This window comes from Photinus pyralis, unplaced genomic scaffold (assembly GCF_008802855.1).
Source record: "Photinus pyralis isolate 1611_PpyrPB1 unplaced genomic scaffold, Ppyr1.3 Ppyr1.4_LG4, whole genome shotgun sequence".
Classification (NCBI taxonomy): Eukaryota; Metazoa; Arthropoda; class Insecta; order Coleoptera; family Lampyridae; genus Photinus; species Photinus pyralis.
The window spans coordinates 48611189-48625045 of record NW_022170511.1 but is presented as its reverse complement, the minus strand read 5'-3'; the positions used below and the strand labels follow the sequence as shown (position 1 = coordinate 48625045).

The window sequence follows — 13857 nt, the reverse complement described above, 5'->3', positions numbered from 1 at the left end:
TGTATCGCTTTCAGATACATACTTAAATAATGGAGGGAGGTAAAGAATTATCTTTATCCCCAAACCTGGCAAAGATGATCACTGTACATAAATCTACAGAACACCGCCCACTTAGTTTGGTGTCTTTTCTTCTGAAGACACTTGAAAGACTGTGCGATAGATACATAAGAGATACGGCGCTAACACGATTTCCGCTGCACTTAGCCAACATGCATACTCCCTAGGAAGATCTACAGCCAGTCCCGCAATGCGTTGTAGGGCGGATTGAGAGATCGCTCAGTCCACACTGAGAGTTTTCATAAATATAGAAGGGGTTTTTAACAAAACAACCTTCGATACCTACAATAGAAATGGCTTTATGCCACCACGGCGCGGCGTACAGAAAGTCATATGAGGCTTGCTGGCAGAGTCGCTTAGAACCAGAACCAAACACTCCATAAGCGTAGCACTTCTTAACCATGTGCAAGCCTTGCCTGCACGGGCGTATTCCGAACACCCACAGCCATCACGGGAGCCCTTCTGGGTTTTCCTCCACTAGATCTCCACGTGAAAGAGCAGGCTACTCTGGCATCCTTGCGTCTGAAAAATAAGGAGTTGTTGAGGTGAGCCGGACTAAAATGCGCGGCGAATTGTAAATTGACATTCTGAATTAACTGTGCGGAAATTACTAATTTTCATTTTTTTTATTAATATCACCTGATGAATTTGGTTCTTCGTCACAATTAACGCACAGCACAATCTGAAATGTTGACAAAAGTCAAAAACAGAAAACCAATATCGATTTTCAGTAATTTTCTTAAGAAGAAATCGTGGCCCGGGTTTGGATATCGGGTCTCAAAGAAATAAATTTTCTATTTTACTGACCCGAACCAGATCCCACTGAAATAGTCCACAAAATGCTTTATCAGACAGATAAAAGTTGCAATAAAAGCCTTGAGCTTTCCATTTGATTTTTTTTTAGTTGAAACTTTGATCGTTTCATACCATGGAGCGTAATTAATTGCTAACAAATAAATTATTCTTTTAAAGCGAACCCTTAAAGCGTTATTACGTAATGGTTATAATAAAAAACACAACCTTGTACAAATAACTTACAATCCTCTCATTGCAAAACTCTTATAGAAATGTCACAAATAGTGTTATAAATAACAGAGGGTAAATATTTGTTGTGATTATGCTGAAAGCGCAAATCGTAAGTGGCACAAAGCACATAACGACATAGTGCAAATAATAACGTTACATATGTACCTATTGTTTCAGAAAGTTAGATGCCGCGCGTTCCCAGAAAACAACACAGCTACTTAGAAAAAGTTTGTTGTTCTCATGCTCTGCCAAACCTCCAAGGATCATGCGTCTAAAAAAACACAGCAAGTAACGAATGGTGACCATACCGAAAGCGATAAAAAGGATACATATTTAGTTGAAAAGAAAACAAATATTGCAAGGTATGGTAACCAACAGCAAATTTAAACACAACGAGTAGGAAGTTCGTAGTATCTTACGTCAGACGGTTGACAAGGTATATAAATGTTCATACAGGCTGTAACAAAATTCAGAAAGTGCAGAAATGACCCGCGCAAAGTACATCGTGCTACTTATCGCAGTTTCTGCTATTGCAGTACCATCAGATGGTGCTGATGATAGTAATGAAGGTAGCATTGAAGGTAACGCAGTTCATGTGACAAGGAACTTTAAGTGAACCTTAAACTACTTTCAGAGTTTGTTTGCAAGGAGAATGAGATCTTCACCGACTGTTCAACTCCATGCCCCCCAACATGCAAAGATAGAGTAACAACATGTGATTATGTGTGCAAAACCGGATGTGTCTGTAAGCCAGACTACATACGAGAGGAGATTGGGGGTAAATGCATTCCTATACGGGATTGCAAGAACGGTAATTGAAATTGCTTTTCAAATTGTGCCACTCGATAAGATCATGATTTCGAGACCATTTCATCTAACGTCGTTACAATGATTTCGATATTAATTAATTATTGTAGAATGCTCTAGAAACCAAATCTGGCAAGAATGCAGTGATACTCTATGCAAAAAGACTTGTAGTAACATAGATAGTGTGATTACGTGCCCCACACCTTGCAATCCAGGATGTTCCTGCAAGGAGGAGTACGTTTGGGATGATGAATTAACAAATTGCGTTTCTAAGTGGGAGTGTCCCGCTATAATTATACCATCCAGTATCTCCCTAGTGCCGACTACTCCTGCCCCACAGCCGCCAATCACTACCACCCCATCACCAATCACTACCACCCCACCACCAATCACTACCACCCCATCACCAATCACTACCACCCCATCACCAATCACTACCACCCCATCACCAATCACTACCACCCCATCACCAATCACTACCACTCCAGTAGCGACCACTACTACCCCAGTGGCGATTACAACCACTCCAGCGGCGATTACCACCACTCCAGCGGCAATCACTTTCAGCTACGATCTGACCACTACCACACCAGTGCCGACTACTACCACCCTAGAGCCGAATATTATCACACAAGTGCCAAAAGGTACGAATATACAAGTTTTAGGGGGAGTCGTAGCTAACTGTTAATTACAGTGTGCGGGAACAACCAAGTCTGGGAACAGTGCAGTGACAAATTCTGCAGAAGAACATGCGAAAATATCAACGGTCCAGTCGCTTGTCTTGATATTTGCCTTGAGGGTTGTTCGTGTATGCACGGCTTTATTTGGAACCAGGACGAGACCGAATGCATTCCAGTTGAAGATTGCGCCAGTGGTAATGCCAGCTACTGATCCGTTTGAACAAAAATAAACGGCTTATTTGCAGAATGCGGGCTTAATCAACACTGGTCCCAATGTAGCGACATTCAATGCAGACGAACATGTGCTAACTTCGGACAAGACGTTCCGTGTCCACAAATGTGTATGTCTGGGTGTACTTGCGATTCGGGTTACGTATGGAACAGCAACGAAACGGAATGTATTCAAGCTTGCGATTGTGGAAAAGGTTTGCTTGTGACAATACTTTTATACTTCTTACACAACACGTCATGCTTTAGACGTTTGCCTTGAAAACGAAGAATGGGGTGGATGTGCAAATCCCGAATGCAAGAGGACTTGCCAAAACACAAACGAAAAAGCGTGCTCGGATTGTTTCCCTGGATGTGTGTGTCGTGAGGGATATATTTGGGATGAAATTGCACAGAAATGCGTCCCTGAAGATCACTGCTCAGGTTGCAGTCTTGGGAAATTAAGTAGTAACTAGTGTGTGCATTTTTCAGGGTGTGGTATAAACGCAAATATGTCTTCCTGTACGAGCGGGTGCGAACCAACGTGCCAAGGGCCGAGCCCTTTCCCTTGTCCAGCTGTGTGCATCCCTGGATGCGCTTGTTTGCCAGGGTATCTAATGGATCACCATCAAGGGCATTGCGTTCTACCATCGGAGTGCTCTTCAGGTAAATTTCTCGAAATGATTTGCCGTTAGCTTAAATACGCCTTCTAGTGTGTCCGCGGAGGAAGACATGGTGTAGAGATCTACCAACAAACAGAGTCACCTGCCAAAATATTTTATACCCCCAGTGTAACTATCAAAGTAATGAAAATCAAACTTCATATCCTGGTTGTGTTTGCAAGGAGGGATTAATATTAAACGAACTTACGAACGAATGCATTACACCGAGACATTGCATGAGGTTATTGAGATAAACCTGTAGAATTGCCAAGAAGTCCAGAATATTTAGCAAAATATTAATTATAGTGTACTGTTTGTTGTATTTTGAAATATCGATTCCTAAGCAAATAAAATTTCTGCCACTTTAGCCATTCGCACACAATAATAAAATATAAGATAATGTAGGTAAATGTAAATTTTTACCAATTTCTAATGTTTAAAATAGTTTGCAGTTCAGTTCTTCGCCAATAATAATAAAGTAATAAATTAATAATTGATGAGACTGTTAAAAAGTGTACACAGTTTCGTGCAACTAACTTGTCGTTGTCAGATAGAAACAGTAAACGTCTGCACAATCTATTTTGGTTCCAATGCTTCCGCCAATTTGGTGGTAACTATGAAGATTGTAATAAAAGTTCTGATGATTTTAAAGATTGTGAGAGTTCCTGATATTCTATAGGGATATCCCCAAAGTTCCCAAACTAATTTTCCACATTTGCAACATTATCCCGTGGCGAACCTCGTCGCGAACCGGCGTTTCGAACAGTACCGCACTCTTTAATTTAGTCGAACCGAACAAATTCATTGTACTTTCATTTATTTCATAGAGCCACTGGTTTCGGAAATACTAAAGGAAAACCAAGTGACCCTTCAACCCTCACCCACCCTTACGCATAGCTGTTTAGGTGGTTAAAGCTGAGAAATTTTCAATCTTCACAATTTTTGTTCCTTAGAACATTAACTTTAGAATAATGATAGAGCAATAGTTACGCCAATCAGAAGGGATACAGGATATAATTGAACATTGAAAATAGACAATGAAAATAGTGTATATTCTTTATATAATATAAAGTCTGCATTCTTTCTTATGGGGCAACAAACTTTATAAAAACCGTGAGCGAGTTTATAAATCCCTGTGTAAATAGCGCCAAGATTTTTTGGGATTTTTCGGACACACGTCTAGTCACTGTGGTGACATACCCCTACGGTTAGGCAACTCACCCCTACATGAGAAAGAATAGCAATGGGGAAAATATCCTAAACGCTATGTATGTAAAGAAATCGTTTTGCGCAGATGCCGAAGAAACAAGGGTTTTTTCACGTTGGCATCGGTAACGGGATCTTCTGCTGGCATCCCCCTTTTAGTGTGTGCGTAATTTTATTTGTTCTTGTCTTTTCTTACACACAAAACTTTTATCAAAAGTATTATTCGATGCTCTTCCCTATTATTCCTCACGTCCAACACTAAAAAGTACCACCACTAATACACAACGTGGGAGTTTGTAAGTGCTATCCAGTCTGAGTCGACTGCTAACGAGACGTCCGTAGTTTCGAATTGAGTTAGATTGCTCTCCCCAGAGTTGCCAACTGTAAGTTTTAAAATCAAGATTGCAGTTCCGGCTTGGTAGATCCCTAAGAACATTACAAGTAAGTAAAAGTAGGAGTCCAACCTTTCACCACAGGTGGGGACAGATGAGCAATTGTGCGTGGTTTTCCAAATCAATAAATAGTGATAGTTTACCATTTCGGGTACCTCAAAGATTATCCTCAAACTTTTTTATTTAAATTAAAAATTATGTAGCAGGCCCCGTTTGTGTCGCATAAAAGGTCAACAACAAAACATTATTTCCACAGTGCACTATTATAAATAGATTATACCAGATGGCTAATCCTGTACATACCAAAGACTAGAGAACATTTTGCCCATACCGTACAAACTGGAACTACGTTGCAGTATCTCACTTACCTGAAATCAAAAAGTACATTTAGATTTGTGACTTCTAGTATCACCATTTACAGTAATAAAACTAGAATGTACAGTGATCGACAAAATTATTGATTCTTCAACAATTTATGCCTAGCTCACAACTTCTTCGAACTTACTTTGACCATTGTGTGTAATCAATGCTTTAACGCTAACTATATGTGATGGAACCAGTGTTGAGCGCTAAATTTAAATTAAGGATTGACGGCTTTTATTCTCTTAAAAAAGCGCGTCTTCGTCTTCGAGGAACTTGAAACAGTAGCTTTTAATTTGCATTTATTTTTTTAAAATTTTGTTGTGAAGTTAGAAAATGTTGGGACTTCTAAGAGTACAAATTTCACAGAGTATCGAAGTCGAGCGGGTTGAATTGACTCTCCAAATAAATAATATTCTTAGTGGAAACAAAGAACAAACTGGTCAACCGTGATGGAAATGAAGCTCATCTTGGTTGCATTGTTTGATGTAAATGGAACATTGTTTCATAATGGGTTTCGGAAGCCTTTCAAACCGAGATGCCAGTTGGAAAGCACAACCTTTTCCTTCTGGCATTCAACCCAAACTGTGATCCACACTAAAATACAATATGCTTCCTCGCCGATTTTAAATCGAACCACGACAACAATACATGTAGACACAGTAAACCATTTCCACCAATCCTTTACAGACGCTACTAGTCATCCACATTCCAGGGGTTTTCATTCTGAACTTAGTTATGATCTCGTTTAAATGAGATCGTTCTCGTTTTACAAATATGAGCAATAGACCTATTGTATACGTAGAATGTAAATCCGAAAATAATGAATCAAAGAGTCGCAATTTTGTAATTAACGACTTAATTAAAAGTTAAAACCTAACTGAATCGTATATCCATATACAGGGTTGATCGATCCAGGTTACAATTGACACCGCCGATTACTGCTTTGCAAATAAAACTTTTAATACGAATATAACCTCAGCACGTGTGCTAGTGATTCACATGGACTCGTCCTTTTCGTCCACCAGAGTTGCGAACGTCCCTCTGTTGTTTAGTCGCCTTTTACGACACGCAGTCTCCCTGCGGTAGGGTTATTCTTTCCCGCCCCTACACGGGTAAATTTTTGAAATAAACTACTAAATGGATAAAGATCAGAAACTCCGTACAATCGGCATAAACAGTTTGGAAAAAATATATTTTAGTATCCGTTCTGCAGCGGGCTATAATAGTCGTAGGCTCACGCCTAACAATGTGCCAGAAATTCATGTTAGATTGAAAGGTTTCTTTAAATCCTTTACAGTATATTCGACTAGCCGCATTTCAAACACCTTCTGAAAGAATTCTCATCTTAAGAGGTTAAAACATTTATTTGTTACTCAGTTGTAAACGTTGATTAACAAGACAAAACGCAAACGGGTAAACGTCATGTTTAAACGCTACTGACTTGTAAAACTGACAGCTGACCTGTAAAACTGACAGCTGACCTGTAAAAATTTTACAAGTTAGTAATCTAGTAATTTCATTGGCCAGAATTAATGCGAAGTCTCTGTTACATGGATAACATGATATTTTAGACATTTCTTCAAGATCAATTTAAGAACTAATTATTTACGTTTACTATTGTTTACAAATGAGTAACAAATAAAATATTGTACATTATACGCCAGGTAATAATTTTTATTCACGATCATATTGTAATCAGTATCATAATTGTCATTTTGAAGGATAAGGAAGTTGTATTTTACAACACTTATTTTTCCAGGAGGGAGGAAAGTTGATTCTGGAGGTTAGTAATATTCGATTCGAGGTTAGTAATATTCATTACCTACCTCGATTTAGTTGCTAATATCCTAATGGATGGCGCTCTCATCGTAACTGTCTGACACTGATGACAGCTGATTTAGATTCAAATTAATCAAAACCGCATTTTAAAAACAATTCTTAATTTTACTATGAGTAATATGGATTATTTTAAGTTTTGTGCTTTTTTTTGTAAATTGCAAATGAACGACCAAACGCCAAAAAGTGGAATTGATTGTTACTTTAGAGAGACCATTACTGTTTCGATTTCTGGGTGGAAAAGTTCAATTCTTGTCTAGACATGGAAACATTGGGTTGCGAATTATTTTATTTTTGTTAATGGAATGATTATAATGATGATCGTGAATAAAATCGTATACGAACCTCGACGAAAGGTTATTTTTCTTAGAATATAATCACCCGAGGCGCGCAACATTCTTCGAAAAATAACCTACTTTCGCACTCGGTGCGTAATATACTATTACTGGCTCTAGGAGATGACAGGCTCGCCTGACGCCTCGCCAGTCAACTTCTCCTATCGCCAGTAAAAACTCACTTACCTGGCTAATAATGTAAAATACTATTAAAGATCCTATGTATGTAAACTGTTTATTGATTCTTTAAAGACCCAGAAAGGGACTTTTTCCAGAAATTCCTTGCCGGTTTTGTGACGCTTTTTCAAAGATAATTCAAAAATTCTTCAGAAATTTAAATATTTTAAATTTCTTTGATATCCTTTGGAAGTATTCTTTTGTGATTGTGAGAGCCATCTAAAAATCCGTACTCTTCAAGGGTTCAAATATTTTCTAACTTGCAGAGATTTATCAGGAATGCTTAACAACGTGTTAAATGTTAAAGACAAGGTAAACTATCGGTACAAAAGTAGGTGCCCCATTCTTATTATGACAGGAATATACGCACTGTCAATATTCGACGAGATTAACTGGCCTTTTTGACCATTTGGTGCACCTTAATCCGCAAAAAGGTAATACAATTTAAAATTGAATCCAGTTCCAGATACAAATTTGAATTTAGCATCAGTTTTTACACTACGAAATAGAACGTTGACCGGCCATCATTGCGCATGATAATTCTAGAACGCAAGATCTTAGGACCTTGAAACTTGCAACCTCTAGTGCAATGTTGAACTTTCAAGAATTATTCTTAACAGATTTAACATATATTTTTAGAGATTGTTTATAACTCGGCCAGATGTTTGTAGAGATTCTTCAGACATGTCTAGCAAATTATTCTTTTCTAGAAAACATAAATGATTTTGTAGTTATTCTCTTGACAAAATTTAGCTTTACTTTCCGGCGTGCTTGGTTTAGTACGTTAAATTCGTCAAATAGTGCTCAATTTTGCATTCGAGCATTTCGATTTTTAAGTGAATAGTGGCTCGAGACGATGAAGCAGCTCAAGCTAAAAGATATTCTTAAATTGTTTATCAAAAGTTTTTCAGAAATTTATGAGATATTCTTCACAAATTCTTAACGATTCTTTCAGAATCTTTACGTTATTATACCGAGTGAATATTTTAAAACCGAACATAGGCAATTAACATGGGAAAAACGTTTTTTTGCATATCGTTGCTCCCCAGTTTAACTTAGAGGGTTTATAATGACACCAATCAAAAGAAGATTTTTTTCTCATCTAATGATATACGAATGAGTTTATTTTTCAGGTGTATTTCTCATTATTTTATCAAAAATTCGGCATTAAATCTAATTAGCAAAATCATGTTAAGCCATGGAATTTTCCTAAAGAATTGAAATAGGTTTTCACGAAAAACAAATATCGCGTACTAGAGTAAATATTTCCGCTGTAAACGTTGTTTATTTATAACAATACTTTTTCCTCAGTGAACTGCATTTTACAAAAAAATTAACGCCAGCTGTCATAAACTGATATTAATTTCGACTTTGAATCTGATTTTTGTCTTACTAGTCATGGCTTAACGTGATTTTGGTAAGTGGATTTATTGCCAAATTTTTGATAAAATAGTGAGACGAGGAAAAAATCTTCTTTCGGTTAGTGTCATTATAAACCCTCTAAGTTAACATGGGGAGCAACTATCTACAAATAGTTATTTATGCATCAAGGGCATTAAGGCGATATATATGCCAAGGCCGACAGAGCCCGAGGGCCTCCGGCCCGAGGGATTGTAAGTCGCCCGAGGGTTAAATATTGAGTAATGCCTGAGGTGCATACAACATTTTATTTTTCATTGTTCCAAAGAATGCATTTCCAATATACAAATGTCATGATTATTGTTTGCCCAACATTAAAATGCTTCATACGAATCAAGTTGCATCTTTTTTATTACATAATATAACTCCGTCAATCAATTTGACAGGCCGTTTGAGGGCATAATGAGATGACAATCCATTATGCCCTCTCATTATGCCCTTGGGCGTAATAGACTGCTGTATATATCACATATGACAGATATAATTGACATATAATAGGCAAATGAAAAATAAAAACCTTTTTCTCATGTTAATTCTCTATGTTCGATTTGGGACTATTCACCCGGTATGTAGATTTTGCACATCCGGCTATGGCTTATGAAATACTGTAACCATAAGCGCCACTGATGATTGATGAAATAGTTACTTGAGAAGAAAGTGAAGTTTTTCAACTCTAGTTCAGTGTTCGACACGCGAGCGTGTTCCAATTAAACGAGAGTTGAAAAACTCCACTTTCTTCTCAAGTTTTACACATAATTTTTCCTGAAACTACTTTAGAAATAACTACGTTCATCTCTAAAAAGGGTGAAGAAAATGCGACTTTCCTCTCTAGTGAAGAAAGTAAAAAACAATTGCTACGTTAATCTTAATAATGACATTTAAAATTGAAACATGCCCGTATCTAGATTGCTAAGTGTCAAACTTCATTATTGCATACGATAATTTATTTTATTTTGATTGTAGTTTCAGAAAAAATTATGTGTAAAACTTGAGAAGAAAGTGTTTTTCAACTCTCGTCCAATTGACACACTCGCTGAACTCGAGTTGAAAAGCTCCCCTTTCTTCTCTAGTTGTACAAATAATTATTTTCTGAAATTACAATCAAATTGAAAAATTACTCGTGGAGTCTAGATACGGATATGTTTCAATTTTAAATGTTATTATTAAGATAAACTCAGCAAAATAGACTATTTATCGGCAAGGTCAAACATTTGGGAGAAAATAAAAAAGTAGCAGGTACTACCTAAGTAGAAAATGCAAAAATGCAATAAAGTATAGACACTAGAGGCCACTACAAGGAAAACTATACCTACATCTATACACAACGTAGGTAGCTGGATATACGACAAAAGGTGCATGAAATTAAACGCAGTGAAAAGCAACTAAAGGAGTGAAAAGGACAAGTAAACAAGGAAAATAAAAATATTTATACAAGGGAGAGAAAGGAAAATTTGAATACACTTTCCAGAATGAAAAACAAATCCCCCAAAGGTCCCTAAAGATAACCCTATATTTTAACGTTAACTTGAAAAAAACAAACGAAAACGTCTTCTCGTAGATGTTATGCTTATTGATGGCACCAAAACTAAGCGAACAATTTTGCGATCGGGGAAGGTAACACTCTTCTCTGACTTTCTGAAGAGCTTGACTTGAACTTCTGAAGTACTTTCGAAAGAGTCTACATGTGTTATCTAGGATGGTTAGTAAATGTTTAAAATTCAAAATGCATAATTCCTCTACCTTCGCACGCGCCGCCATATTGAAAAAATAGAAAAAAATCGGCACTTTCTTCAGATTTTTGCTTATATCTTTATTTTGTTTCTAGGACTAATAGTTACGGCGATATGCATTTAAAAAAATAAAAAATCGCATTTTCCGGAAATTTATCCAACTTTCTTGCTCTTTGTTACAACGATTGGTCAACGAGCAAAGTTTTTGGAATTACTGTTTCAATATCGTTTTAAAAATTTGTCAGTGGGGGGATATTCAGTGATATTGGACACCACTCTTTTAAAATTATGCCTGCTGCTGCTGTTACTACTCTCAGTCTCTCCCCTTTGCGATCAGGGGGTTTCATTGTACTTAGTCAGTATTAGATACCAACAAAACCTTCCCCATACCAATTTTAATAAACAAATTAAGGAAGCAGCAACTAGTTTCGACCAAAGGTCATCTTCTGGCTTAAGGAGATTACAGAATTAAACTTTTTAAGACATTTAGACGAACACAATGCAAAATTTATAAGACAGCATGGGGGAAAAAACGTTGACAATTAAACAATAACATTAAAAAATTCCATAATTTAATGTAATCTTGGTCACATAATGTAAAATAATTGACTTATAACATTAAATGAAATGTCGGGCGTAGGCGGAAGACGCCATGTTTATTAAAATTAGTATGGGCAAGGTTTTGTGTTTTGTTGGAATCTAATATACACAACCCCATTTTGAGTCACATCACACCATGGATATCTCCGATCCAGTATATTGTATTTTTGAAACAAATCGTCGTTTCTTTGAGAGTGACGACTAAAGCTGTGATATGCCAAATGCATATCTTTTATTTTTGGTTGTACTGAGTACTCGTATGAGATTTTGTACATTTTCGATTTGCAACATTTTGAAGCAATTAAACCTGATATTCTTTGCATTTGTATTATAAATGTGCACATTTAAGATGTATTTTAATTTTTGCTAGTTTTAATCGATTGTGATTGGAATTTTTAATACATTTTTGCAGATTTTCATAACAGACATACGAGTACTGCAATAACGGGAAGTAAGAAAGATTTATTGATTTAATTGATGTTTAATTTCTTCATTTCCAAACTATTTTCTCTTTCTCTTTCTCTACAGTGATATTGTGGAAGGTATGAAAATAGCTCCCAATATTTTGTCGGCCCTTTCTAATGCACATATTACTTCTGATTATGTAGAAAGAAGTTTCTCTGCTTAGTGCTTATAAATTAGTTCTTAGCGACAGGAGCAGAAAATTTAGAGAAACATCTTATTGCTGGTGTTTATCGTAATTCTTCTTTCTTAGAAATTATGCAAGATATAATTTTGCATATGTTTGGAACTTTGGATATACATTAAAACTGTTTGAATATTTTGAACTAATTTTCTACATATATATGCGCATATTTCACTATTTTCTCGTTAATATAATTCACAGCTCTAACTGCTAACGACCATAAGGACACAAACACTATTACAGTGTTTCGGCCAGACCAGTATAGCCAAAACGAAACGAAAATATATGCGAAAATCTGAAGAAAGTGCCGATTTTTTCGGTTTTTTCAAAATCCTAGACAACATATCAAAAATTTAGAACCGTTTGTAAGGTAACCCCCTATTCACTGGCACTGTTTAGTGTGAAACTTCAAATTGAATTGGAGTTTGTGTGGAAAACTATGTCTCAATTCATTTCTTAAGAAAATATTGTTATCACAAATTATTTTAATTTAAACATTTCAATTAAAGTGACCATCTTTCTCAATTTTCTCAAAAATTGACATTCTGAATTAAATGTGCAGAGATTCCAAATTTTTTTTTAATATCTCCGTGGCAGATGAATTTGGTTCTTCGTCTTGAGTTTCACAATTCATTCAAAACGCAATCTGAAATGTTGATATAAGTCTCAGGATCAAAGAAAAAACCAAAACAGAACACCAATATTGGTTTTCAGAAATTTTTTTAAAGAAGAAATTGTGGTGCTGGTTTAGATACTGGAGCTCAAAGAAATAACAGTTCTGTTTAACGTGTCCGAACCAGATCCTATTGAAACACTTCTGCGCAAAATGCTTTATTACACTAAATAGTTGACATGAAAGGCATGTATGGTGAAGTGAGGTGAGGTCACTTCACCATACACGTCTTTCATTCTTCACAATTTTTACAGATTTTCAAAAATAATATTCAGATATAACGTCCAACATTCTTCACTACATTTTCATGATTCGTTAACCATCCTGACGTATCGCCTGATGATGGACGAGGAAGTCCGAAATCGATAGCGACCAACTAACATTTTCAATAAAAAAATTAGTGTAATACTTTCGTCAACTATTAGGCCACACACTAATTAATATGGAGCTATTCATCAACAAGCTTTATTACACATTTGCTGGGCAGGTAAAAGCCACAATAAAGGTCTTTGGCAGCGTTCCATTTGCTTTTTTTTTTAAATTAATACTATGATCGTTTCATAAAATTTAGCTACACTGACGTAACTAACTGCTAACAAATAAATTATTCTTCTAAAGCAAAACCTTTAAGCGGTATTTCGTAATGGTTAAAAATAAAAAGCACAATCTTGTACAACTTACAATTACGAAACTCTTAAAGAAATGTCACAAATAGTGTTATAAATAACAGAGGGTAAATATTTGTTGTGATTATCATCTGGAAGCGCAAATCGCAAGTGGTGCAAAGCACATAACGACATAGTGCAAATAATAACCTTATATACATGTGCAATTGTTTTACAAAGTTAGAGCCCTTTCCCGAAAATGACACTACTACTTAGAAAAAGTTTTTACCTCAGTCAAGCCTCCAAGGACCATGCGTCTAAAGAAAAATATAGGTACCCACTCAAATAACAAATGGTTACTATAGCGAAAGCGATAAAAAGTACCTACACATATTTAGTTTATGAAGAAAACAAATAATTACAAGGTACGGTAATC

At 36.2% G+C, this 13857-nt stretch overlaps 2 protein-coding genes across 3 annotated transcripts in view; one reads left to right on the top strand and one right to left on the bottom strand.

Annotated features, from left to right (window-relative positions):
- Positions 1 to 256: 256 nt before the first annotated feature.
- Positions 257 to 13857, bottom strand: part of LOC116168155 — a 93448-nt gene continuing 79847 nt past the window's right edge. For both annotated transcript variants that reach the window (XM_031483825.1, XM_031483824.1), the window contains exon 3: positions 257 to 579. In XM_031483825.1, coding sequence (XP_031339685.1) covers positions 453 to 579 — 127 coding nt within the window. In that variant the 3' untranslated portion in view covers positions 257 to 452. The remainder of the gene's footprint in view (positions 580 to 13857) is intronic.
- LOC116168152 (zonadhesin-like) lies at positions 1257 to 3806 on the top strand. The gene is made up of 8 exons (XM_031483822.1): positions 1257 to 1664; positions 1718 to 1894; positions 2001 to 2534; positions 2585 to 2764; positions 2816 to 2995; positions 3048 to 3221; positions 3270 to 3443; positions 3491 to 3806. Exons 1-8 carry the CDS (start codon positions 1568 to 1570, stop codon positions 3691 to 3693), a joined length of 1719 nt encoding a protein of 572 aa, XP_031339682.1. The 5' UTR covers positions 1257 to 1567; the 3' UTR covers positions 3694 to 3806.

Excerpts from the sequence above, each read along its gene's own strand:
- LOC116168152 (XM_031483822.1), top strand. The coding sequence starts at position 1,568 with ATGACCCGCGCAAAGTACATCGTGCTACTTATCGCAGTTTCTGCTATT. Across the intron at positions 2,535-2,584 it reads TATCACACAAGTGCCAAAAG|TGTGCGGGAACAACCAAGTC; the intron begins GTACGAATATAC and ends TGTTAATTACAG. Across the intron at positions 2,765-2,815 it reads AGTTGAAGATTGCGCCAGTG|AATGCGGGCTTAATCAACAC; the intron begins GTAATGCCAGCT and ends GCTTATTTGCAG.